A 26,619-nucleotide genomic window follows, 5' to 3' on the forward strand; every position below is an offset into this window, starting at 1 on the left:
TCTCCACTTCAACAGAAGGAGCATGCCAATGTCAAAGAGATGAGAGCCCTTCTGCTAGCCCTTCAGGCTTTTCATTCTCGTTTCTCAGTAGGACCTCTCAAGGTGTTTACAGACAACACCACAGTTGTGTAGTATGTAAACAAACGGGGGGAGGGCAAGATCTCATCTTTGCGAGATGGTTCTCCTGGTATGGGATCTTGCTGTTCAGTATTAAGTGACTCTTCAGGCAGTTTACATTCCCTCAGGTCAAAACCTTCAAGCAGTTTACATTCCCTCGGGTCAAAACATTGTGGCAGACGCACACACTAAGCAGCTCTTTAACTCAGTCCCATAAATGGATGCTTCACAGGGATGTGTTTCTGGACATTGTCCCATCAGTGGGGTACTCCTCAAGTAGATTTATTTGCCTTCAGTCTGAACAGACAACGTCCTCTATTTTGTGCCAGAGTCCCAGGTCCTCTGGTGTGGAATTCTTTTTCATGGAATGGGTATTTCTTTATGCTTTCCCTCCCCTTCCTCTCATTCCAAAAGTCCTGCTTGAAATTCAACAGGATACCTCCAAAATCTTGTTGGTGACTCCCTTTTGGCTAAGACAGTATTGGTTCCCTCTTCTGCATTTAGCCAAGTGCAGTCATCGCAACTTGCCTCACAGGGTGGACCTACTCATGACAAGACAAGGGATCTGTCATCCATCCCCACCTGTACACTCTTCAGCTGACTCTGTGAGTGATCTTTATTCCACATAGACACCTTTTCCCATGCTTTGGGGTCCTGCAGGAGGCCAGGAAATCCTACTTATCCAAATGGAAGAGGTTTTCTGTTTGGTGTCTTTCACGCAAACTGGATCCACTTTCTGTGGATGTTCCTTTGGTTCTTAACTTTGTGAATTGCTCAATGCTGGGTTGGCTTATTCTTCTTTTAAGGCCCACTTATCAGCTACCTCTGCTTGTCTGCCTTTATCTCCTCCTTTAGCTTCTAGGTTTGAAGCTAAACAATTCCTTAAAGACATCCTTCATATTAGGCCTCCCAGGAAGCCTGTTCCTCTTCCCTGGGTCTTAATTTTGTTTTGGAGAAATTAACTCTGGCTCCTTTTGAGCCTGAAGCTTTCAGCTTCCTTGCAACATTGCTCTTGGAAGACTGTTTTTTTGTTATCCCTTGCTTCTGCCAGATGGGTGTTTGAGCTTCAAGCCCTTATGGCTTGTCCTTCTCTTTTGGTGTTTCATGAAAAAAGTGTGTCCTTGCATACTAATCCTTTTATGCCCAAAGATGGTGAATGAGTTGTCCCTTAATCAGTCTATTCATTTGCCCACTTTTTCCCTTCTCCACAGTCTGCCAGTGGGAAGGTGCTGCACATGTTGGATGTGCATAGACAACTCAAATTTTATTTGGATAATACTAAGACTATTAGGAAATCTAATTAGGTCTTTGTTTCCTTTCATCCCAGGTCCTTGGGATTGGCTGTATCCAAGCAGACTATTTCTTGGATTTCAAAAGCTATTTCTTTTTGTTGTGTTTCTCATGGTAAGACCCTTCCTTCTGTAAAGGCTCATTCTACAAGGGCTGTGGAGGCTTCTAGTGTTTTTATTTTAAAAGGGTTTGGATACTAACTTTATTCTTGAGGCAGCTACCTGGACTTGTGTGCATACTTTTACCAAGCTCTACAAGTTGGATGGGGTCTCCAGAACTAGAGATGGTTTTGCTAGGGCCGTATCCTTCATGGGTTCCTAGAGACCTCTGCTGGTCCTTCTCCTCCCAAGTTTCTTCCTGAGCTTTGGCACTCTCCCTCATGTTATGAATACTGCAGCAGTGAAATGGAAGGACATATATGTCCTTCTCTTCACTGTTACAGTGTTCACTCCCTCCCTCCTTCCCCCGGTCCTTTTCTCTTCTGGATGTACTGGATTGGTGTTCCGTCTGGGGCTTTCAGTTCTGAGTATGGTATGTCCAGATGTGACCTTTATGCCCTAAGGAGCAGACATGTGTGATTTATAGCATCCCTTAAGGCAACCTAAAGGCTTTGTTATACTGGCTGGACATCAGCCCACCCTTGGCAGGGATCCCTGTTGTTATGAACACTGCAACAATGAAGAGAGGGACATGTACCGATGTTCATCGTGTTACACTGCTGCAGTCATTACACTTGGGTTATCCTGCCATCAGGTGGTTCCCCAGTCGGCCTGAGTTCCAAAGTGTTGGTCCAGCGTCGGTTGCTGTCACCTCCTTCCTGACGTCAGTGCGACAGGGGTATATAAGATGCAGTCGACGCCATTTTCTTCAGTGTTTCTTGCCGCACGGTGCCCAAAGCAAAAGCAGTTCGCAAGTGTCGGTCGGCCGACACCTGAGATTTTCATTCCGAATCCAGAACCGAAGTCTTCTACAAAGCTAAGTACCCCGTTGGGGAAACTTTTTCCTGTCTCAGACCGATGTCAGTAAAAGTTAATAACTGTATTTCTTGTGAGAAGCAAATACCTCATAAAGATTTCCATTCTTATTGTATCCCATGCCTAGGCCCAGACCACAACGTCATTGGTTGTCGGTTTTGTGCTAGGTTTAACAAGCGCACTATTAAACGTCAGTTTGATTTTGCCCATTATTTTGGCAGAAAATTCAATTACACCATGCCGTTGGAACTTCCGACGACCGGAATACATAAAAAGCGCAAAGACAAGGGTAGGCATCCGAGGCCCAAAACTGACGACGAAGCCTCTTCTAGGCCATTCGCCAGTTCTCCGGTTTTCAGCGAGACGCCTTCACAGCCCATGACGACCGCTTCTGTAGAACCACAGGCCGCCTCTGACTCCGTGGAGATGGCTGGACCTTTGGACGCACAAGATTTTCAGCCTACCGAAACTAACCCTTCAGAGGGATCCGGAGTAGCTGAACAACCCGCAGCTTCAGAGGGTGTTTTCAGACCTACTCAGTTAAGCATTAAATCTTCTGCTAAGTCTAAACCTCCTTTAAAAACAAAGAAGCAAATACAGCATTCTCCAGGACAGGCCTCCATGCCTAAGAAACAAATGCTCAAAATGGCCGAAGACCTAATCACTCTGATCAGGGGGTCCCATCCCCCTCCTGATAAAAGGCTTAGACAGGATGCAGACTATGACTCATCCGACCAGGTGTCCATCTCTTCAGATTCATCCTCAGACCTAGGATATTCCTTACCCTCTTATGCAAATTCTGATGCTGAGGAATCAATCCCATCAGCCTCTTCGCCTGAGGACTACTCCTTTGGGGAAACCTTACATACCATGAAGGAGCATTTCCATTGGGAAGGCCAGGATTACTCAGAATCCAAGAAAAGGCTCAGAGACTTCCTTTTTTTACCTCAACACAGACCCCTTGCTATTCCGCCAGTGTTAGATATTGTGGATGATGTGTATACTGAATCCAGCTTAAATCCTGATTCTTTACCTCCATCCCCAGTTAAGCCTGACAGATACTACAGAGTCCCAGACTCATACAAATTTCTTTATAAAAGTCCTGTTGCTGACCCAGAAACTATTTCTCAGGGACCCAAAGGGGTTAAGGCCTCATCAGCAAAGAATCCAGTCCCCTCTGACAGAGATTCCAGTGCATTAGACAGATGGAAGAAAGTATATACGTCTGCAACTTTAGCAATGAGGGCCTTAAATTGCCAGTTTCACATGCTAAAATATCAGCAATTTTTGATGTCTCAGTTGAAACAAAAAATGCTTCCAGAGTCAGATCCTCCTAATTTTAAGGAAATGCAGTATTTACTGCATGCAGCTAAACAAGTGGGAAAACATACTTTGCAATGTGGTTTTGAGTCTTTAGAGGCCTCCTGTAGAGCAGCAGTTACAGGTTCTGTCATTAGAAGACATGCTTGGTTAAAAGAACATACGTTACCAGATCATGTTAAAACAAAACTATTGGATGCACCTTTGCAGCAGGATGTGTTATTTGGAGTTAAGGCAGAAGAGGTATTAAAGAAAATGGAGGATAAGGCAAAGTCTTTGCAAACGGTGAAGGATTTCTTACAGGTTCAGCCTCCTCGATTTAGCAGAAATTGGCCAACAAAGAATTGGTCCTTTCCAGTTACAGACAAGACCTCAAAGGGGCAGATACAGACGTCCAAGAGGTAGAGGTCAACCACAAGGTCCTTATAGGCCTCGACAATGGGGTGCATCAGGCCAGAAAGAAGGGGAAGACCGGCCCCAACCATATAAAAAACAGCCCCAATGACTTCCCACTACAGCTGCCAAACAGCTCTCTCTTGGCAGCCCCCTTGGGAGGAAAACTGGCACTTTTCTATCACAATTGGCATATGATCACCAAGGACAAATGGGTTCTCAACATTGTATCTCAAGGTTACAGGTTCCACTTTCACACACTGCCAAGGTTAAAAGGGGAATGCCAAATCTGCCACCAAATCAATGGGCAGAGGCTCAAAAACAAATAACAGCACTCATGGACATGAGAGCTATTCAAAAGGTACCACCACAGGAGCAAGGACAAGAATTTTACTGGTTCCCAGAAAGGACAAAGCCTGGAGGCCCATTCTGGATATTTCTTCTCTAAACACTTACCTGGATGTTCCGAAATTCAAAATGTTGACACTACAGCAGCTTCTTCCCATGCTGGGCAAGAAAGCTTGGCTCGTAACCTTGGACCTCAAGGAGGCATACCTGCATGTCCCTATCGGACAGAACTGCAGAAGATACCTCAGATTCATAGCTGGTTCAATGCACTATCAATTCTCTGCACTGCCCTTTGGCTTATCTACTGTGCCCAGGGTCTTCACAAAGTGCCTGGCACCAGTAATTGCATTTTGCAGGCAGAAAGGAATTCAAATTTATCCGTACCTGGACGACTGCCTGATTCAAGCAGAGGGCAAGGACATTCTTCTAAAGCATCTGACGTTTGTAAAAAAGTTATTACGTTGCCTAGGGTAACACAGTAAACGAAAAGAAATCAAAACTAGTGCTCTCACAAGAGATAATATTCCTGGGTGCCAGCTTGAATACAACGGCCCAGATGGCTATCTCATACCATACAAGCAAGGACAACTGACTCAATATTTTCAATTGATGGCAACAAGAGCCCAACTCCCTGCAAAAAAACGTCTGCAGGCCTTGGGTTACATGGCATCTTGCATTCTACTAATTCCATATGCCAGACTGCATATGAGGAAAGCTGGTCACAACACTGTCAAAGTTTGGAAACAGTTATACCACTAATTCCTTGCCTTCAACAGGAGTTTCGATGGTAGGCTCAAGCTTGTCCCCTCAACAAGGGACAGCCTTTTACTCTACTCACAGCCAGGCAAACACTGACAACAGATGCATCGGATTACACCTGGGGAGCACACATGGCAGGAAAATGTATTCAGGGCAAGTGGCCCGCAGAATAAAGGCATCTTCACATCAATCAAAATGAGATGCTAGCTGTACAAAATGCCCTTATAGCCTTCAAGGACCTGCTGCATCCAGGACAACTATTACTAAAGACAGACAACACCACAGTTATGTGGTACATAAACAAGCAAGGGGGAACTCACTGTTATCCCCTCTGCAGAGAAGCCATGACCTTGTGGAACACAGCTGTAAACTATCAAGTTCATCTGCAAGCACAATTCCTGCCAGGAGAGAAAGACACACTGACAGACGACTTAAGCAGAAACATCATGGATCCCCACGAATGGGAATTGAATCCACAAATATTCAGAATGGTAACACAGAAATGGTGGAGCCCGGACATAGATCTTTTTGCATCCCCAATGAACTGCCAGCTACAGAAAGTCTGCTCAAGGACTTACCATCCACAAGCATGGAAAGTGGATGCCCTCTCATTCAGCTGGAGAAACCTACAAGTATATGCTTTCCTACCACTACCTCTCCTTCCAAAGGTACTCGTAAAAGCCAGGCAAGAAGAGCCAAAGATGATCCTGATTGCACCAGACTGGCCACGCCAGCACTGATACCCAATCTTAAAGAACTTAGCACAAGGACCACCCTGGATATTGCCTCAAATCCCACATCTGCTGACTCAGCACAACAATCAGATACTTCACAGCCAGCTAAAGACTTTAAACCTAGCTGCATGGAAGATTCTTTAGTCAAGCAAGCAATGCCTCTCTCCAAAGCTGTTATGGATGTCATTCTGGAGGCCAGAAGGCCTAGTACCAGGAAAGCCTATTCGGATAAATAGAAGAGATTCTGTGCCTGGGACCAGGCTCACAGCCTTGACCCTCTTGTCCCAAATATTCCTCAGATACTACAATATTTAACTGAGATGCTGGACAAAGGCCTCTCCTTTTCATCCATCAAGATCCACACCTCTGCCATCTCTGCTCATTACAACACGGATCCACCAATTTTCTCTAATCCTTTGCTAAAACAGTACCTCAGAGGGGCTAAAAACATAAGACCGCCCAGTAGAGCACCTACTCCAACTTGGCACCTCAACTTCATGTTGGAAAAATTTACTTTACCTCCTTTTGAGCCTGCTAACACAGCAGATTTAAAATATATCTCTTGGAAAACTGCTCTGCTCCTGGCAATAACATCAGCATGAAGAGTTTCAGAATTGCAGGCACTAATGGCAGTGGAACCTTTCATCATTTTCCACCAAGACAGGGTGTCTTTAAGAACTAACCCTACGTTTATGCCAAAGGTGGTATCAAGTGTGGCTCTAAACCAAACTATTCATTTGCCAACTTTTTATCCAAATCCACAGACTAAAGGGGAGAGACTACTGCATTCTTTGGACATACACAGGCAGTTACGCTTCTACTTGGAGAAAACCAAAGCTTTCAGAAAATCTGAGCAATTATTGGTAGCATATGCTGCAGGAACACAGGGAAAAGCCATTTCAAAACAGACCATTTCAAAATGGATAGGACACTGTATACGTTTCTGCTATACACACCATGGGAAACCTGTACCTAACAGCATTGGATCTCACTCCACCAGGGCAACAGCCACTTCAACTGCCTACCTCAGAGGAGTACCTACCAAGGATATTTTGGAAGCAGCAACTTGGAGTTCTGTACATACCTTCATCAAGCATTACCATCTGCCTCTATACTCTAAATCCAGAGCCGTCTTTGCCACTGTAGTGCTGCAGGGCCTTATAGCCACCCCTAATGCCTTATAGAACCAGCCACCCTACCTCAGCTTTGGGATTCTACCCAAGTGTAATGACTGCAGCAGTGTAACACGATGAACATAGTACAGTTTTGTACCTACCATAAATGTAGATGTTCGAGTGTATACACTGCTGCAGTCCAGGTTACCCTCCCTCCTTCCCCTCTTACTTGTTGGTACGTACCTATGTCTTCTACCCTTTACTACCTATGGGGAGTATTTGCTGGTAACTGAAAATTGTTGATTGCTTTTCTTATGTATGTTTTATTAGCAATTTGAATTGCCTACCTTTTTGGTGGCACCTGGCATCTGGGGCAAGAAAAACTGAAGAAAATGGCATCAGCTGCATCTTATATACCCCTGTCACACTGACGTCAGGGAGGAGGCAACAACAACCGACGCCGGACCAAGACTTTGGAACTCAGGCCGACTGGGGAAACCGCCTGACGGCAGGATAACCCAAGTGTAATGAATGCTGCAGTGTATACACTCGAACATCTGCATTTATGGTAGGTACAAAACTGTACTTTATGTACTTTCTGGCATTTTAAGTATATAATCTGTTTGACTTTGCAACTTTGTGATTCTTCTTGAGCTAAGAAGCTGGGGGGAGGGAGCACTGTGTAGTTAATGACGGTAGCAACCTGGAATTTATTTCTAGCCCATTATTTATGTAGTTATGCACTCATCTGATCTCAAGCAGATATCTAAGATGAACATAGTCATGCAAAAGGCTGTAATTGCTGGTTGTGTGTCTGTTTGTAGGGCATAGCTGTTAAGTGACCCTGTTCCAGATTTTGCCAAATATTTTTGGCAAATTGTTGTCACAAATACTGGCAAATTGTTACACTATCAGTTTTCTAAGTTAATGAGAGCAATATTTAAAATCTGTCCCTGATTTTGGGTTTTGTTCCTGATTAGTGGTGGAAAGGGCATGGGAATTGCAGTGAATTGCACTGTATGGTTCTGTCAGCAAGCTGATATATTATTTCTGGGCCCATGTTTACCTATGTATTCATTTGTTTGATTGCAAGCAAACTTTTACAATGCAGACAGTCATAATACAGGTGTCTATAAGTGATGACTGTGTGTAGTTATACACTACAAAACTTTTATAGTGTTATAATAAGCAGGAAGGAAATGGGACTGTAAAAAATGCAACGTGTTATGCAAAAAATGGAAGAGCTTTTAGGCAATATTTTGGTCAGGTGACAAAGCTGTTTTGTAATGCTGCTGTAACTGGATCTACATGTCATGAAATTAAAATGAGAAAAATTTTTTTTTTCTGGAGATGGGAGGAATCGCATTCAAATATCCCAGATAGGCTAGACACTTTTAGGCACTGTGGCTAAATTCTTGGAGCCCACTGTTTTAGGCTGTGGTGTCTTCTGTGCTTTTATTTTTCTTCTGGATAAATGTATTAAGTGAAAATTCTACAGACGTGTTGTAGACAGAAAAACAAATTCAAAGTTTACACAAATTCGGCTAAATAAACTATAATTACGACCACCGGGTATAGCAAATCAAGAAAACAGGTCTGTGTACCATTTTACAGTGCAGTAAGGATTTTTTTTCTGGTAGGGTTATACAAGTGTGTGCATCTGTTGGGACCACAAGGGTTCTTATTTTATAGGTTGTACATGGTAAGAGGGTAAATGTGTACATTTGTGCCTTCACCACCAGAGGTGCGCATTTATACCCATACACATTTTGAGTGCTATGATTTTGGACGGTCTGCTGTGATTTTTTTTTTTTTAGGGTTACCAACTGTCCTTCATTGCAAGGGACAGTCTCACTTTGGGCAGTTGTGTCCTGCAAAAAAACTAATAAATGGCAAATGTCCTGACATTTTAAGACAAAGTATAGTTCTTAAGTTTTCTTTAATAGTGACGTAATACAGTTAGTGTACCTGTAACACACAAATGTTATATGGAATAGCATAAGCAACTCAAATGCTACAAAAATGAGCTTTTATTTTGGCAAAAAGTGAAGTTTCTGTCCTTTCCACTAGCTGTGGGTATGTTTTGTCCTGCAAAATCTCAAATTTCTACAACCCTGTGATTTTTTTTTTTTGATGGCCCCCTGCTTTGATTTTGAAAGCTGACTAGTTGAGTGGTATAGTTATAGTCTGTGCCAGTGGTGTGGAAGGATAAAGCCCAAGTGACTCAAGTTTGAATAGCAGCTCAGGCTCCTGATGGACATGCCGGTCGTGGGGTGTGAGAGAGAAGTGTGATCCCTCTTGTGATTGCAGCAGTGATATTGCTCAACTGTCTCTTATGGTAAATCACTTACAAAGCTGTAAGTGGATAGTATAAGGCAATACTCACCCTGGTTAATTTCCCTAGTGAAAACCAGGGAAACAGTTGTGAGGTGCTGCCTATGGACGGTTGCTGCAATCCTGATAAAAAAACCCTTGCTGAAGCGAGGTGTGGTGCACTGCTGATGCCCACCCGTGAGTTATTTCTGGGTGTGTAAAAAAGTGAAAGGAAGAAGAAACAATTAAATCTATTGAACCACCCGATTGGGTGCCTTAGTTGTTCATAGGTTCATAGATTAGTACTATGCTAACTGCCCTTTTGGGCCATTTGAAGCCTAGCCAGCTATCCCATGTGAGAATCAAACCCTGCACCTTGTTTCATTGAGGTAAATACCTTAACCATTATGTCATCCTCCCATAGACTCTCATTCCCTTTGGTGAAGGAATAAATGCGTCATTATGCCTGTAGTGCAAAAAATAAAAAAAATTATATAATCTGTTGAGGGAGTTATCCTGCTTCAGTTTATCCCCCCATTGCCTAATCTAAGTATAGACTTGTTTTGCAACATTTTCCTCTTCTGTTTAACACCTGTAGTGAAATTTATATTGATCTACCCATGCTTATGCATATGCAAAGTACATTTTGTGTGTTCTTTGCTGATTTCTACTTACTGTTTTGTTTACATATGCTGAGTTTTCTTTTTGACTTGTCCCACTAGTATATTGGGAATCTTTAGGCTTTGTAGCTGTCATCTCCTGTTTCGTATTGCTATCCTTCTGAAATTAGTCCATTTTGGATCAGTCCAGTGTTCTGGTTAATGAGCTTTGATAAAAATAAATTAAAATGTGATAGACTGTTTGGCCTTTCATGGTACATGCGTATTTCCATTTCTTGTTGGCTAAGTTGCAGATCACACTTAAGTCTCTTTCCGTCTCCTTCCACCATACCTCTCATATCGCCAGATTTTGCATCATATTTTTGGTCTTTTCCTTATAAAATGTGTTTCTTGGCAAATCATCGATGATTGAAGTCATTAAATAATGACATACATAAACATTTTAATTTTGAATTCATATCCTTTAAACAATGGATGCTAACATAAATCATGCTATTCTTGTAATGCTTTGTTTATTATAACATCACAATAGTAAAACACACAAAAGCCAATAATCCAACAAAAATGTCACAGGATACCTTCTTCTTGAAAAGAATCAGACACCAGGCAGGGTAAGGTTATAAGGGCTTTCGTTCCCTTTATTCACACACAATACAAACAGAACTTCATCAGATACAAAACCTTACACACTCCCCCCTTTTTTATATACAATTCAATTGATTAATCACAATCAATTAACTTAAATGAATTAATTAGTTAAGTGTGCTCTCAAGTTAAAAACACATTAATATGTTCTTTCTTTAAAAATATATAGATGTGTGGGAAAGAGTAGTGGAAGCTAGGTTAAGAAGGGAGGTGGTGATTAGTGATCAGCAGTATGGTTTCATGCCAGGAAAGAGCACTACAGATGCGATGTTTGCTCAGAGTGTTGATGGAGAAGTACAGAGTAGGTCAGAAGGAGTTGCATTGTGTCTTTGTGGATTTAAAGAAAGCATATGACAGGGTGCCTAGAGAGGAGTTGTGGTATTGTATGAAGAAGTCGGGAGTGTCAGAGAAGTATGTAAGAGAGGTACAGGATATGTATGAGGGTAGTGTGACAGCGGTGAGGTCTGCGGTGGGAGTGACAGATGCGTTTAAGGTGGAGGTGGGATTACATCAAGGATCAGCTCTGAGCCCTTTCTTATTTGCAATGGTGATGGACAGGTTGACAGACGAGATCAGACAGGAGTCCCCGTGGACTATGATGTTTGCAGATGACATTGTGATCTGTAGTGAGAGTAGGGAACAGGTGGAGACTACCCTGGAGAGGTGGAGATATGCTCTAGAGAGAAGAGGAATGAAGGTCAGCAGGACTAAGAATATATGTGTGTGAATGAGAGGGAGGATAGAGGAATGGTAAGGATGCAGGGAGTAGAGGTGGTGAAGGTGGATGAGTTGAAGTACTTGGGATCAACAGTTCAGAGTAATGGTGAGTGTGGAAGAGAGGTGGAGAAGAGTGTCAGGAGTGAATTGTGACAGACGAGAACCAGTAAGAGTGAAAGGGAAGGTATACAAGAGGGTAGTGAGACCGGCTATGTTATATGGGTTGGAGACCGTGGCACTGACAAAAAGGCAGGAGTCAGAGCTTGACGTGGCAGAGTTAAAGATGTTAAGATTTGCACTGAGCGTGACGAGGATGGACAAGATTAGGAATAAGTGTATTAGAGGGTCAGCCCAGGTTGGAAGGTTTGGAGACAAAGCCAGAGAGGCAAGATTACGTTGGTTTGGACATGTGCTGAGGAGGGATGCAGAGTATATTGGGAAAAAGATGCTAAGGATGAAGCTGCCCGGTAACAGGAAAAGAGGGAGGCCCAAGATAAGGTTTATGGATGTGGTGAGAGAGGACAATACAGGTGGTTGGTGTGACAGAGCAAGATGCAGAGGACAGGAAGAAATGGAAACAGTTGATCTGCTGTGGCGACCCCTAACGGGAGCAGTCGAAAGAAGATGATGATGATGATGTGTATAATACACGAATAGTTCTCCTATAAAAACACATATATAATAAACATTTCATCTGTTAAGAAAATATATTTATAAATACAAATACATATATTAGATACTAACTTAATTGCTTCTATGTTCAACCACTTAAACCATTTTTATCTAATCTCATTTGCCTATAAATGAAGCAAGCTCCTTAGAGAAATCCCGTCATTTATACCAGAAAAAACTGTGGCATTCAACAAAACCTGCCAGTGTGTTTCCCTATATTCTAAAAAAACAGGACCAATTATCCCCCTCTCCTGTCTACCTACCTTTTCCAATACACCAGAAGAGGAATTTTTTAAAAATCCTTACAGTTTATGCTGCGTCTAAATAAGGCATTTGTTTTGTCTTGTCTCTTAATTCCATAAATATATTGGTAAATTCGCTTTTTTAACTTGTTTTCCATTTTTCGTATACAATATACACAGCATGACTGGCACAAGGCAACGTAGACAACTCCTTTTGTATTACAGTTATAATTCCTTGTCACTGGAATTATTCTGTTGTGACCTGCTGTCACTATATTCCTGTATATTCCTGCATTCATAGATGTACCTACATTCCATGCAGCCATTGCATTTCCTCATATTACCTAATGGAATCCTATCTTTGTCTTTCTTCCTTTCAAATAAGTTCTTAATGTTGGGTCCTCTTCTGAAAACTATTTTTGGTTTATTACCCATATGCCCCCAAAACACAATTCCAGTTCTTTTCCACCATTTTACAAACCTCTACACTATCCTCATTATATGTTGGCACACAGCAAGTAGTCACCTCTTCTGTCTTCTTAACATTCAACAAACTCAGGTTTTTTCAATAATGGGGATAAAAATCTTCTCTCCTGCTTGTTACATAACTCTCCTGTCCCTCTAGGGCACTAGTTGGGTAACCCCTTATTCACAGTATAGTCTTTACACCTACCACTTTTTCTTTAAACCTGCTGTCATCTGTTAGTCTTGATATTCTAATCATTTGGCCCTTTATCAGATTTCTTTTTTGCCAAAAGGGGTGGTCACTCTCAGTGCAGATAACTATTCAAGTGGGTGGGCTTCCTGTATATACATGATTCATAACTTCCATCCCTTCTATTTTTCTATAAGTGGATGTCCAGATAATTAACTGCTGCTTTCTCAGTTTTACTGGTAAAGCTCAAAAAATCAGTAGTGGCATTGATAATAGTTCAAAAAGTCATATGCCTCATCAAGCCCCCTCCTCTTTCCCATAATATTAGAATATCATCCAAATATCTAAAGATGTGTTTCCTAAACGTTGAATTTAACACAAGTTTGGTTTCCTAATACCAAAGAATGATATTAGCAAATATTGGGGCTACTGCTGCACCCATTGCTACCCTTCGGGTTTGCTTGAAATGTTCCCCCTGAAACCACATAAAATTATTTTTCAGAACCAATTCCATGAGAGTAGCTAAGACATACACCATGTCCCTTGAAAATCGAGTTCCTTCCCTTAGTGCTTCCTGAAAATATTCCATTCCTCCTTCATGTGGGGTACAAAGAAAAAGGTCTTTAATATCAATAATCAAGAAAATAGCTTCTTCCTTGAACTCATTCTTTGCCATGCACTGTAATAAATGCCAAGAGTCCTTCAAGACATGTTTTTTATCCTCAAAACATCCTTTTAAATGGAAATCTAACATTTTTGCTAAAGATTCTGTTTTACTCCCACCTCCTGCCACTATGGGTCTCATCGGTGGATCCCCTAATTTATGAATTTTGGGGATCCCAAAGAGGGCTGGGGTTACAGGATTGTTCATCTTTAAGTATCTCACCTCATCTTCACTGAAGGTATATTCCTGGAAGAGTTCTTCCAAAATCATGTCTAATCTAGCATTAAAGATGTTAACCTCATTCAGTGATGCTGCACTAAAGTAGGAACTGTCATTCAAATATTTCATCATTCTGGTGGTGTAGTCATAATGTTCCATTACAACTACCCCTTCCCCCTTATCAGGCTTCATGAGTCGTACTTCTTGGTTCCTCATTAACTCTGTTAATGCCTGTTCGTCTTTTGTTAAATTTTGGTTAATCTGTCTAGTCTTATTCCCTATTAAATTCCTGTATTCTATTTCGTTCAGTCTTTCGAAAAGGGCCACTGGTGGTAATGGGGGGGGGGGTTATAAGTACTTTTTCTTTTTAGGGTTACTCTAGTTGCATCACTCCCCTTCTGCGTTACCAACTTTAAATGTATGGCCCTTGCAAACATCTTCAAATCTAAAATGGTATTAACCATATAATTCTGTTTCCTAGGGATAAAACTAAACCCTTTTACAAATAGTTCTGCATGGGTGTTATTTAATATGACTCCACTGTAGCTATAAATCTTAAGGCCCTTATATTCCAGAATACAAACATTTCCATTACTGTCATTTCTATTTCCTGTATTATTACTATTGTCATTATACATAGCTTCAATAGGGACATTATTAAACTCAAAATCATGCTGTAAAAATATATCATTTCCTTCATTGGTTGTACTCAGTACATCTAGATTTTGTTTGTTCCCCAGAGATTCATCACAGTATATCTCATGTGTAATTTCAGCACAATGCTTTTCCATGTTTGCATCAAAATCATTATACAGTTCCTTAAGACATGTTTCATTAGGTAAATCATTACATTCTACAGCATACTGTGACAATGAGGCATTATTACTAAAACTTTCATTTATAGTATTCAGTCCATTTCCAATGTCCCAAGTATCAGCAACATGCTCTTGAAACACCGTAGTACAAGGAAAGTCAGTATAACAGTGCTGTCATTTCCACCAAACACAGGTGACCATTCATTGTTTTACTCTGGATTCTTGTATAATCGGTCTTCCCCACAAATTTATCACCAACAGTCTTGTACATCACCTCAGTACTGGAACAGTTAGAAAAATACTTCAAGTTGTCATTAACAACAAACTGAGACGGCCTTACCGTTGGTAGAGTGGTTGTGGTTTCCCCTTCCTTCTGTTTTGTACTGTGGGTGGCCACTGTGATGCAGCAGTTATTTTGTCACCTTATAGCAAGAGGTTCTCTGGTTCAATTCTCAGCTGGGGTGCCTTCTATGCGGAGTCTGCATGTCCACCCTGCAGTCACATGGGTTTCCTCCGGGTGCTCTGGTTTCCTCCCATATTCCAAAGACATGCAGTAGGTGGAATGGACGATCTAAATTGCCCATAGGTGAGAATGTGTGTGAGTGGTACAAATGATTTACTGTGGCAGGGCTAGCCCACCCAGCAGTGTAAACCTTGGCTCGAGATGATTGTCACTGATGAAGTGACACCACGACCCCATATACAAAATGGGAAAAGAGGTTGCGGATAGATGTATTTGCTATACTGTCTGCCGAGGGAGAAAATTGATTACTAAATGTGACAGTACTTCACCTTTTGTTAGCAAAGTCTTTAATTCATTAAAGAGGACTTCTGAATATTTATCGAGAATCCATTCAGAAGACAGTAAGTTGACTGTTATAACTAATGCATTGAAATTGGTTGTTTTTCCTAGGCTGTGAAATGTTGTTTGGCAGATCTGCCATTTCCTATTGGCATGTGGACACCAAATGCTATACTGTGGTTGAGAGAGACTGTGATGAATACTTCAGACTGTAGTCTAAAGGTAAATTAAACATCTCTTTTATACTTTTTTGTGATTTGATGAGTTGAAGTAATATGGTTTCATTGTACAGAATGGTTGTAGGACAGTATTGTAGTTTTCTTTTAAAATGTTTTGCTCAGTTTCATGATATCTGAGATCCACCATGTTTCAGGCAGTGCTGTAGTATTGAAGTAGCAAATATTGGTAGCAATAGTTGCATTTTAATTGTTTCCATCCAGCTGAGTCAGTTTTACTAGAGTTCATCTTGGTTTACAGTCTTTCTTGCTAAGTAAGCCTTTTTGCAAATGTATTCCTTAGATATAAAGTGGCATTCTAATGAACTATCTGCAGTCAATGAGCAGTCTATATCCTTTGTTCCAAAAAGGTGAGTTTTTAGCTGTGTGATCATTTATTCAGACAGCATTACCCACTTCTGAAGATTTTCTACAATAGAGCCTAAACTGAATGATGGAGGGACTTATCAGAACTGCTTCTTTTATATGTCCTCTCTTCACACTGGATGAATTTATCTCTTCTGATATGTCAGATGCATGCTTCTTGGCTTGCTATTTGAAGTAGGCTCAGTATAGAAAGGTGGCATGTTTGAAGCTTTTGGTTGCAGTTACCCATGTTTTCAATCCTTTGCTGCCCTCCCCCAGCCCGAGTGATCTGATGGATCCTGTAGCTACACCTGCCAGGCATTCCATTACTAAGGGAGAAGCTGACAGCTGATTGATTTCAAGCTGGGTTGTTCAGTCTGCCTATTCGTTCCTTCATGGCAACATTTGGGTAACAAGGAGCAGTCCAACTTGCTGGTTCTGTGGTGCTACATACCCACAGCACTGGAACTACCCTCCAATGACTGCTCTTCAAAGCACCACTACTGCTGCTGTCTTGTCCTATAGAATAGCAGCAGGTAGTGGCAGCTTACTCCCACCTTCCGTAGGGCACCTGAGACTTATAATCAAGCTTGTAACCTGGGCTGTAGCAAGAGCTTATTCCTGTACTCCAGTGGAGCTGGCTCCCATCCTTTGTTAGTTTGCGAATCCATGTGTGTGTGTGTGTGTGTGTGTATATATGTATGTTGTAAACTGCTGGACATTAAATTTATGTCCTGTTTAATCAGAGATTGCTCGTATTGTATGTTACATCTGTCTTGTGTGTAGTTTGCTGTTACTATTACCTACCACATTCACGTTTTTAATTATTCCTCTAGTAATTGCCTTTTTAGTTTAGGCTGCATTTTGGGTACATCTGTTTTTAATGTATTTTAGTCTTTTCACTTTGAAATCTTTTGCATCCTTGAATCTGCTTGTCTTCTTTTTTCCTGTTTATAATTTTAAGGTTTTCTTTCTTTTGCATTTCTATTTGGGCATGTAGTGAAGTCTGTTTTTTCCTACTGTTCTTTCTGGTTTTGTATTCTGTATTATTTTTCAAAGGTGGCTGTGTGCATGTGTTTCTTACTGCACCCTTTGGGTATATGCTGATAGGTTCATAGGTAGGTACTCGGCTATCTGCCCGAAGGCATTTATAAGCCTAGCCAGAATATGTTGGCTTCCGCCGCCCCCTTAGATTAGTTCCCTGTGCCTCTGTCCAGCAGAGCCACTGAAGTAATCCCTGGGGTAAACTTTGTTTCCCATCCACTCGTCAAGATTTCTCTTGTAGAGTGCTAGCGAGGAGCTCTGCCTAATGTAGATTGGAATCTTGTTTCAAAGCATGGGAAGTCTCTGGGACAGGAATCTATCCCTCCAGCATGTCCTATTTATTGTTGTGGTGAGGTTTAGATCCCTAGAGCGTGTGGCTCGAGGGGATAAGGTTTTCTTTAGGTGGAACATGTCCATCAATTCTGTGTTGGACATGGCCTTGTATGTCAGGCAGCGATCACCTCTGAGCAGGTGGTATGCAAACGAGTACAGCTGGAGTTTCTTCACTCGAGCTGCATAAGGCATCTGTTTGAGGCCAGTGATCCTCTTGGTGAGGTACTTCTGTGGTCTTTCCAGCTGTTGCAGGTGTCTTGTAAGGTACATCCCAAATGGGGCATTGTACTCTATGATGGGTCTGATGAGTGATGAGTGGAGGGGCACAATGACCTCTTTTGATCTGGATGCAAACCCTTTTGTGATTAGGTGGGCCACATAGAAGGATTGTCTAACCACTTTGGCAATGTGATTATCAAAGGAGAGATTACTATCTACTTGGGTCCCCAGATCCCTTAATACGTTTTCCGTATTTAGGGGACTGTCACCTGTGTGGTAGTTTGTAGGTACTTTATTTTTTCCAAAGGGAATAACTATGCACTTTTTGGCATTTAGCTTGAAGCCATGATTTTGACACCAGGTATCAGTCTCAGTGAGACCCTTTTGGAGGAGGTCTGTGTCAGCCGGTGAGTCAGTTATAGCCCCTAGTTTGCAGTCGTCTGCGAACTTGGTCAGCCATAGTCCTCCTGTGCTAGTCTGTACTTCTGAGACGTAAATGCCGAACAGGAGAGGTCTTTGGACTGAGCCCTGGGGAATGCCACTTGTAACCGGTTTAGAGTCAGACCTAGCTCCCACAACTCTTACCATGTGGGTTCTGTCCATGAGCCAGTTGGCAACCCATCTTGTGACATAGGGGTTTATGTTCAGGCTGGTGAGCTTGTCTATAATACCAGAATAGGGAATGGTGTCTAAGGCCTTTGCGAGGTATAGGTAGGCTGTGTACCACCTTTCCCTTATCTATAGCCTTGGTAACTGTCTCAAAAAAGTTCACCAGGTTTAGGAGGCATGATCTGCCCTTAACAAAGCCGAACTGGGTAGGGTCCAGTGTTTGGAGGTTCCCAATGTCTCTGTTAATGGGTTCCATGATGATGCGGTCCATAGCCTTGCAGACCAAGCTAGTCAGGCTTATAGGGTGATAGTTCCTGGGGTCTGTTGTGGCTCCACCTTTATGGAGCAGAATAACCTTTGCTGTGCACCACTCTATGGGTACGTAGCCTGTGGAGAGGCTGAGTTTGAACAGTGTGGTTAGGTGAAGGGTTAGTTCGTCTTTGAGCTTGTGTAGGACACAGCCTGGGACACCGTCTGGTCCCATTGATGCTGTGTTTTTGGCTTTGGAGAGGGCTATTTTAACCTGAGTGTCTGTGATTTCAGGGGCTGTACATTCTTCTGATATGGTTATGGACCCTTTTGTGGGGTGGGGGGAGCAGACCTCCCAACCGTCCCGAATTACTCGTTTTTTACCGAGTTTTGGGGTCAAAATGAAGGGTGGCACCTCTTAATTTCCGATTTTTTTGCTTTCTTTTTTTTATGTTTTGAATTTTCGCGCTGTCAGAGCTGACGTCATCACGTGCGCGATGACGTCCGCTCCGTCAACGCTACCAGCCAGTCGGAATTGAGCTCAAGGAGCTTGCGTCATTATTTCCGGCTGACTATGAGCAGGCTCAGCAGGCGGGAAATGAAAATTAAACAGTAGCAGCACTAATGCTGCCGAGAATGAGCTTATTACTTTTTTAAAGTACTGCAATGCTGCGAATGGGCTGGTGACTGGAGTTATTTTATTTTTCTAATTTTTTCCAACGTAAATGGACTTTGGCTTTGGGGCTTGGGCTGCAGGCTGAGAGAAAGAACCGGATGAAGCAAGCAAGGCATTAGTTAAGGAAACAAAGTGTTGTGTGTGTGTGTGTGTGTGTGTGTGTGTGTGTGTGTGTGTGTGTGTGTGTGTGTCTGTGTGTCTGTGTGTGTGTGTGTGTGACTGCCAGTGTCAAGAGGACTAGTTCTTAAGAAAAGACACAAAATTGGGCTGTTTAAGGTTAAATAATTCTTCTGCCTTTGTGCTTTATCTTAATGGGCTGCTGACGTCTACTGTTTATTTTTATGTGTGTCATGCTTATCCGGAGCACATTATGGTTTGGTTTGCTTTGCTTAGTTGTCGGGATTGTTAGAACTTGCTAACGTATTCCTTCTAGTGCGTGCTTTAAGCTAAGTTGCATTTTTTCCTCTCAAACGCAGTATATACATATCTCTCTTTTAACTAAAGCAATCTAGACAAAACAAAATAATGAAAGTACAAATATCCCAAATCAGGGGTAGATTTTAAATATTGCTCCTACACTATTAGAAAGTTACTAGAATAACTGGTTTGGATTAGAATCCAGTTCGAAGGCTATGAAGTCTGAAGATGTATTATTTAGTGACTTCACCCTGCAGTGATTTATCAGAGAACCGCAGACTTTATGAGGGACAAGCCTAAAATATGAGTAAAAAAATTGTACCTTGTGTGTCTAGACATTTTCAGAGTTGGTATGTATAATTTCATGGAGGGCATCATGCCACCATTTTATTTAATTTGGAATTTCACTACCAGTTGTGCTGGATGAATTCGCTCCCGCTGGGTTGTAACTCAACAAACCTTGGTGAATGCGCATGGTTAAAGTAGGATGAGACAAACGGATTCTCCTTTGTAAACAGAATATTTAATGGAAAAGTCTATAGAAATGTATTCACTGTCAGATTTATTATTTAGAAGTCATGGCTACCCATATATTATCATATGAGAGGACAAACATGAAGACCACGCCGCCTCATGCAACTGCTGCATTTGTAAAATATATCATTCTTTTCTAATCTATTTTTTGCAATATGTACTTTGCATTTTTTTTTGTCTTTTTACCACTTGGAAACTTGTAAGGTCAACTAGGCATGACACGTGTTACTGCATGAGATTTGTGTTGACAATATTCCCACAGAGCATAATCAGATGACAAGTGTGAAGTTTACTGTGCTTAGTATTTTAAATTGCTGTTGAATATCCGTAGACCGTTTTTTTCTGCTGCTTTTTATGGTAATGTGGCTAATGCAGATGCAGTCCATTCATAAATGCTTTCTTGATATAAATCCCCTCGTTCCACAGTAGATATGATGACAGATGTGCTTTACATGTCCGTTTTGTTACTAAAACTTTCATGGTGAAACTGATTTTTTTGCCTTTTCGTAAGACATATACAGTCACAGTTATTGCATTATACTAATATTCTGAAGCACTGGTTCCACTCATCTGATGTTCTTTTGCTACTCTTTTGAATTTATGGTAAAACTGCTTAAACTGTGCATGTTCCTGGGCTGGATAGCTTTCAGTTTAACTGTGCATTGTGTGCTTCTGCTTGACTTCTGCCATTTCTGCTTAACTGTGCAAGTTTCTGAGCTGGAAAGCTTTATGCTGCAGTGCTGAGCGAGCCGTTTAAATGTGTGTCATTTTATTTCTTTATTGTAAATGTTGGGAAGGGGTGTGAGCTGAAAAGTTGGTCATTGCATTTTCATTGTAAAGGTTCAGTTTAACTGTGCATTTGCATGCCTCTGCTGTTTCTGCTTAAGTTCCCTAGCTGGAAAGCTTTATGCTGCTGAGTTGGCCGTTTAAGTGTGTGTGCTTTCAGTTTAACTGTGCACCACTGCAAGTTCCCAAGTTGGAAAGCTTTAGTGTGTGTGTGTATATGTAAGCATAACTAGTAATTAGTTGTCAGGCTCAAACCCTGTACCTTAGGTACAGATAGCAAGAGCTGAATTCCCTACCCAGACCAGCTCTTTGTGCTGCTCCTGTTAAAATATGTGGTTTTCTAGGAAATTAGTGAGAATGAGAACTGAATTCACTAATGACAGGAAACTTAAATGGCTATCTTTCAGGAAACACATGCTAACACAACATTTTATTCTAGCAAGAAGCAACTTTTCTAAGATTGTACAAACAATGTTTAAAATGTGTCCCTGGTTTTGGGCCTTTGTCCCCCCCAATGCTGTTTCCAGATGCTGCACTCTTGAGAATGTCCTCCTTTGGCAGAGATACCTAGTAACTATTAACCTGATGGAAATTTCTGAATTGAGCATTTTGTCATTATTGGTTCATGCATTTTGTTTCATTGCTTGCTGGAAAATGTTCATAATAAATTTAAAACACACTAACAAGTGTGCTGCATTATATAAGGAATATATACAGTCAGGAAGGAAGGTGTATCAAAGAAAACGTGTATGTGTCCTGTGCAAGGGGCCTATGATTTTAAAACAAGCCAAATTAAATCTTTATCCGCCACTGGCCAGATGCATTTTCTTTGAATGCGGATGTCAATGCTGTTTCAATGGCAGAGAAGCTGTAATTTTAAGTCTGTTTTCACTGTGAGACTGTGTTGCTTTGTTTAGCAGATGTCTCAGTATTTGTGCTATAAAATGTAAAATAAAAGATGTTCTTCATCTCACATTGCTGCAGTCCTTACTTATGGGTAGTCCGCTGTCCTCGGTCGGCCCGAATACCAAAGTATTAGGCTGACGTCGGTCATGGGCGCTTAGATCTGACATCAGAGCGTCAGGGTATAAAGGCGCATGACCGACGTCATATCCTCAGTCTTTTTTGCCGCATGGTCCGATGCAGAAGCAGCGTTGCAAGTGCCGTTCGGCGTTCTGAAAATTTTCGTTTTCGGAGTTTCAGACCGATACCAAGTTGGGCTAAGTACCCCGTTGGGGAATATTTTTGTTTTTTCTTGCCTCGGTTACTTACCGGATGTCAGAAAAAGTGAATAATTGTATTTCTTGTGGGAAACAGATACCGCATAGGGATTACCACTCGCTTTGTATTCCTTGTTTGGGACCAGAGCACGACGTAGTCGGGTGTCGGTTTTGTGCTAGGTTTAATAAGCGCACTATAAAACGGAGGTTAGATTGCGCTAGGTTAGTCTTTGGCAAGAGGTGTAATTATAATATGCCGTCGGATGTTCCGGCTGCTTCTACTAAGAAGCGCAAAGACAAATCTTTAAAGCCTAGGCAGGATGATTCGTCCATTTCGGACGCCGGACCTTTAGAAGCTACAGCTGAACAGGTGGATCCGGCTGAAGTTTCTGTTGAGTCCCAGGTGGAAACTTTGATTTTACAGGATGTGGCCTCTCAGGAGGCAGGTCAGGCGGAAGGGGCCTCTCAGGTTACTATTCTCCCTTCTATGCCTAAGGTTGTTAGGCCTTCTGCTACTGATGTTCTTCATCTCACATTGCTGCAGTCCTTACATATGGGTAGTCCGCTGTCCTCGGTCGGCCCGAATACCAAAGTATTAGGCTGACGTCGGTCAAGGCGCTTAAAACTGACATCAGGACGTCAGGGTACAAAAGCGCATGACCGACGTCATATCCTCAGTCTTTTTTGCCGCATGGTCCGATGCAGAAGCAGCGTTGCAAGTGCCGTTCGGCGTTCTGAAATTTTTCGAGTTCGGAGTTTCAGACCGAATCCAAGTTGGCTAAGTACCCCGTTGGGGATTATTTTGGTTTTTTCTTGCCTCAGTGTAGTACCGGATGTCAGAAAAAGTGAATAATTGTATTTCTTGTGGGAAACAGATACCGCATAGGGATTATCATTCTTTGTGCATTCCTTGTTTGGGGCCTGAGCACGACGTAGTTGGGTGTCGCTTTTGTGCTAGGTTCAATAAGCGCACTATTAAGCGAAGGTTAGATTGTGCTCGGCTGGTCTTCGGTAAGCGGTGCAATTATAATATGCCGTCGGATTCTCCGGCCGCTTCGAAGAAGCGCAAAGACAAAACAGTTAAGCCCAGGCAAGATGAGTCGTCCGATCCGGACGCCGGTTCTTTAGAGGCTTCAGTGGAACCGGTGGGTCCGACGGAGACTTCTTTAGAGTCTCAGGGGGAGACTTTAATTTTGCAGGATGTGGCCTCTCTTGAGGCAGGGCAGGCTGAAGGGGCTTCTCAGGTTACTGTACTCCCCTCCCTTCCCAGGGTGGTTAGGCCCTCTCCTTCTGTTTCCAAGGCTTCTCCCAGGGGCAGGCCAGGTTTAGCTTCTGTTGGTGTCACTCCTAGTTCAGCAGGGTCTGTGCCTAAGAAGCACATGCTTAAAATGGCAGAAGATTTGATTACTCTGATTAGAGGTTCTTTGCCCCCCTCCTGATAAGAGGCCTAGGGTGGAGCCGGAGTTGGGAAGTTTTGAACAGGTTTCAGAGTCTTCGGCTGAAGACTTGCAGGAGTACTCTCCTTATTCTGATTCTGATGCAGAAGATTCCACTCCTTCTGCTTCTCCTCCAGAGGATTTTTCTTTTTCAGAGACACTTCACTCTGAGGGAGCATTTTAAGTGGGAAGGCCAAGACTTCTCTGATTCTCGGAAAAGGCTTAGGGAATTTTTGCTTTTACCTCAACATAGGCCCTTAGCTATACCACCTGTTCTGGATGTTGTGCAGGATGTGTTTTCAGAGGCTTTGTCTAATCCTGATTCTCTGCCTCCTGCCTGTTAAGCCAGATAGGTATTACAGGGTGCCTGAGGCTCATAAATATCTTTATAAGAGTCCTAGGGCGGACCCAGAAACTATTAGTCAGGGACCCAAGGGTGTTAAGGCCTCTGTTGTAAAAAATCCGGTTCCTCTAGATAAAGAGGCCAGAGCTTTGGATAGATGGGGAAAGAAGGTCTATACTTCTTCTACCTTAGCAATGAGGGCTTTGAATTGCCAGTTTCATATGTTGAAATATCAAAACTTTCTTCTTTCTCAATTGAAATCTAAGGTGGATGCTCTGGCAGAAGGCATTGAGTGTAAAGAATTACAAGATTTGGTGCATGTATCTGAGCAGGTTGGTAAGCATTCTTTGCAATGTGGTTTTGATGCTGTGCAGGCCTCGTCTAGGGTGGCTGCCACTGGTTCAGTTCTTCGCAGGCACGCCTGGCTGAAGGATCAGAATTTTTCTGACCATGTTAAAACAAGGATTTTGGATGCTCCTTTGCAGTCTGAAGTGTTGTTTGGTCCACCTGTGGAATCAGTCTTGAAGAAAATGGAGGACAAGGCTAAGTCTATGCAGACTGTTAAGGATTTTTTGCAAGTTCAGCCTCCAAAGTTTAGTAGGAATTGGCCTGCTAAGGGGTGGACGTATCCTTCTTATGATTCTCAGTCTAGGGGTAGATCTAGACGTGGTAGGGGCAGAGCTCAGAGTTCCTTCAGACCTAGAACAGGGAGTTCACCTGCACAATCTTCGAGTGAGGGTAGGGGCCAGTCCTTTCGTAAACAGGCCCAATGACCTACTTTTTCAGCTGCCAGATCCCTCTTGCCTGGCAGCACCTTTGGGAGGAAGGTTGGCACTTTTCAAGGAAAATTGGATTTTAATTACCCAAGACAAATGGGTACTGGATATCATACACCGAGGTTACAAGATGTTCTTCATCTCACATTGCTGCAGTCCTTACACTTGGGTAGTCCGCTGTCCTCGGTCGGCCCGAATATCAAAGTATAAGGCTGACGTCGGTCAAGGCACATTTGACTGACATCAGGACGTCAGGGTACAAATGCGCATGACCGACGTCATATCCCCAGTCTTTTTTGCCGCATGGTCCGATGCAGAAGCAGCATTGCAAGTGCCGGTTGGCGTTCTGAAATTTTTCGATTTCGGAGTTTCAGACCGAGTCAAAGTTGGCTAAGTACCCGTTGGGAATATTTAAGTTTTTCTTGCCTCAGTGGTTTACGGATGTCAGAAAAACTGAATAATTGTATTTCTTGTGGGAAACAGATACGCATAGAGACTATCATACTTTGTGTATTCCTTGTTTAGGGCCTGAGCACGACGTTATTGGGTGTCGCTCTTGTGCTAGATTCAATAAGCGCACTATTAAGAGAAGGTTAGATTGTGCCAGGTTAGTCTTGGAAGCGGTGCAATTATAAAATGCCGTCGGATGCTCCGGCCGCTTCTTCAAGAAGCGCAAGGACAAAGCAGTTAAGCCTAGGCTAGAAGAACCGTCCGTGCGGACGCGGTTCTTAGAGGTGTCGGTGGAGCCGGTGGTTCCACCGGAGGTTTCTTTGGGATCCCAGGGAGAGACTTTGTTATTGCAGGATGTGGCCTCTCAGGAGGCAGGTCAGGCTGAAGGGGCTTCTCAGGTTACTATACTCCCCTCCCTTCCTAGGGTGGTTAGGCCCTCTCCTTCTGTTTCCAAGGCTTCTCCCAGAGGCAGGCCAGGTTTAGCTTCAGTTGGTGTCACCCCTAGTTCTTCAGGAACTGTGCCCAAGAAGCATATGCTTAAAATGGCAGAAGATTTGATTACTTTGATTAGGGTTCTTTGCCCCTCCTGATAAGAGACCTAGGGTGGAGCCTGAGCTAGGGAGTTTTGAGCAGGCTTGGATGTTTCAGAGTCTTGACTGAAGACTTGCAGGAGTATTCTCCTTATTCTGATTCTGATGTGGATGATTCTACTCCTTCTGCTTCTCCTCCTGAGGATTTTTCTTTTCAGAAACTCTTCATTCCATGAGGGAGCATTTTAAGTGGGAAGGTCAGGACTTCTCTGATTCCAGGAAAAGGCTTAGGGAATTTTGTTTTACCCCAGCATAGGCCTTTGGCTATACCTCCTGTTTTGGATGTGGTGGAGGATGTTTTTACAGAGGCTTCTCTTAATCCTGATTCTTTGCCTCCTGCTCCTGTTAAACCGGATAGGTATTACAGGGTGCCTGAAGCTCATAAGTGTCTTTTAAGAGTCCTAGGGCAGACCCAGAAACTGTTAGTCAGGGGCCTAAAGGTGTTAAGGCTTCTGTTGTCAAGAATCCGGTTCCTACAGATAAAGAGGCCAGGGCCTTGGATAGATGGGGAAAGAAAGTTTATACTTCTTCCACTCTAGCTATGAGGGCTTTGAATTGCCAGTTTCACATGTTGAAATACCAAAACTATCTCCTTTCACAATTGAAGTCTAAGGTTGATGCTCTGGCGGAAGGTATTGATTGTAAAGAGTTACAAGATTTAGTACATGTTTCTGAACAGCTGGGTAAGCATTCTTTGCAATGTGGTTTTGATGCTGTACAGGCCTCGTCTAGGGTGGCTGCCACTGGGTCAGTTCTTCGCAGGCACGCCTGGCTGAGGGATCAGAATTTATCTGACCATGTTAAAACAAGGATTTTAGATGCTCCTTTACAATCTGATGTGTTGTTTGGTTCTCCTGTTGAGGCAGTTTTAAAGAAAATGGAAGACAAGGCTAAGTCTATGCAGACTGTTAAAGATTTTTGCAAGTTCAGCCTCCAAAGTTT

The 26,619-nt window shown here is 42.5% G+C and overlaps 1 protein-coding gene across 1 annotated transcript in view; it reads left to right on the forward strand.

The window, feature by feature from the left end:
- The window catches only part of TDRD7 (tudor domain containing 7), a 1,553,655-nt gene that overhangs the window by 1,048,862 nt on the left and 478,174 nt on the right, over window positions 1–26,619 (forward strand). The window contains exon 8 of the mRNA XM_044060339.1: window positions 15,526–15,636. Within this exon, the coding sequence (XP_043916274.1) occupies window positions 15,526–15,636 (111 nt within the window). The remainder of the gene's footprint in view (window positions 1–15,525; window positions 15,637–26,619) is intronic.

The sequence above is a fragment of the Protopterus annectens genome, chromosome 2.part0, assembly GCF_019279795.1.
Source record: "Protopterus annectens isolate FY-2018-M chromosome 2.part0, PAN1.0, whole genome shotgun sequence".
NCBI lineage: Eukaryota > Metazoa > Chordata > Ceratodontiformes > Protopteridae > Protopterus > Protopterus annectens.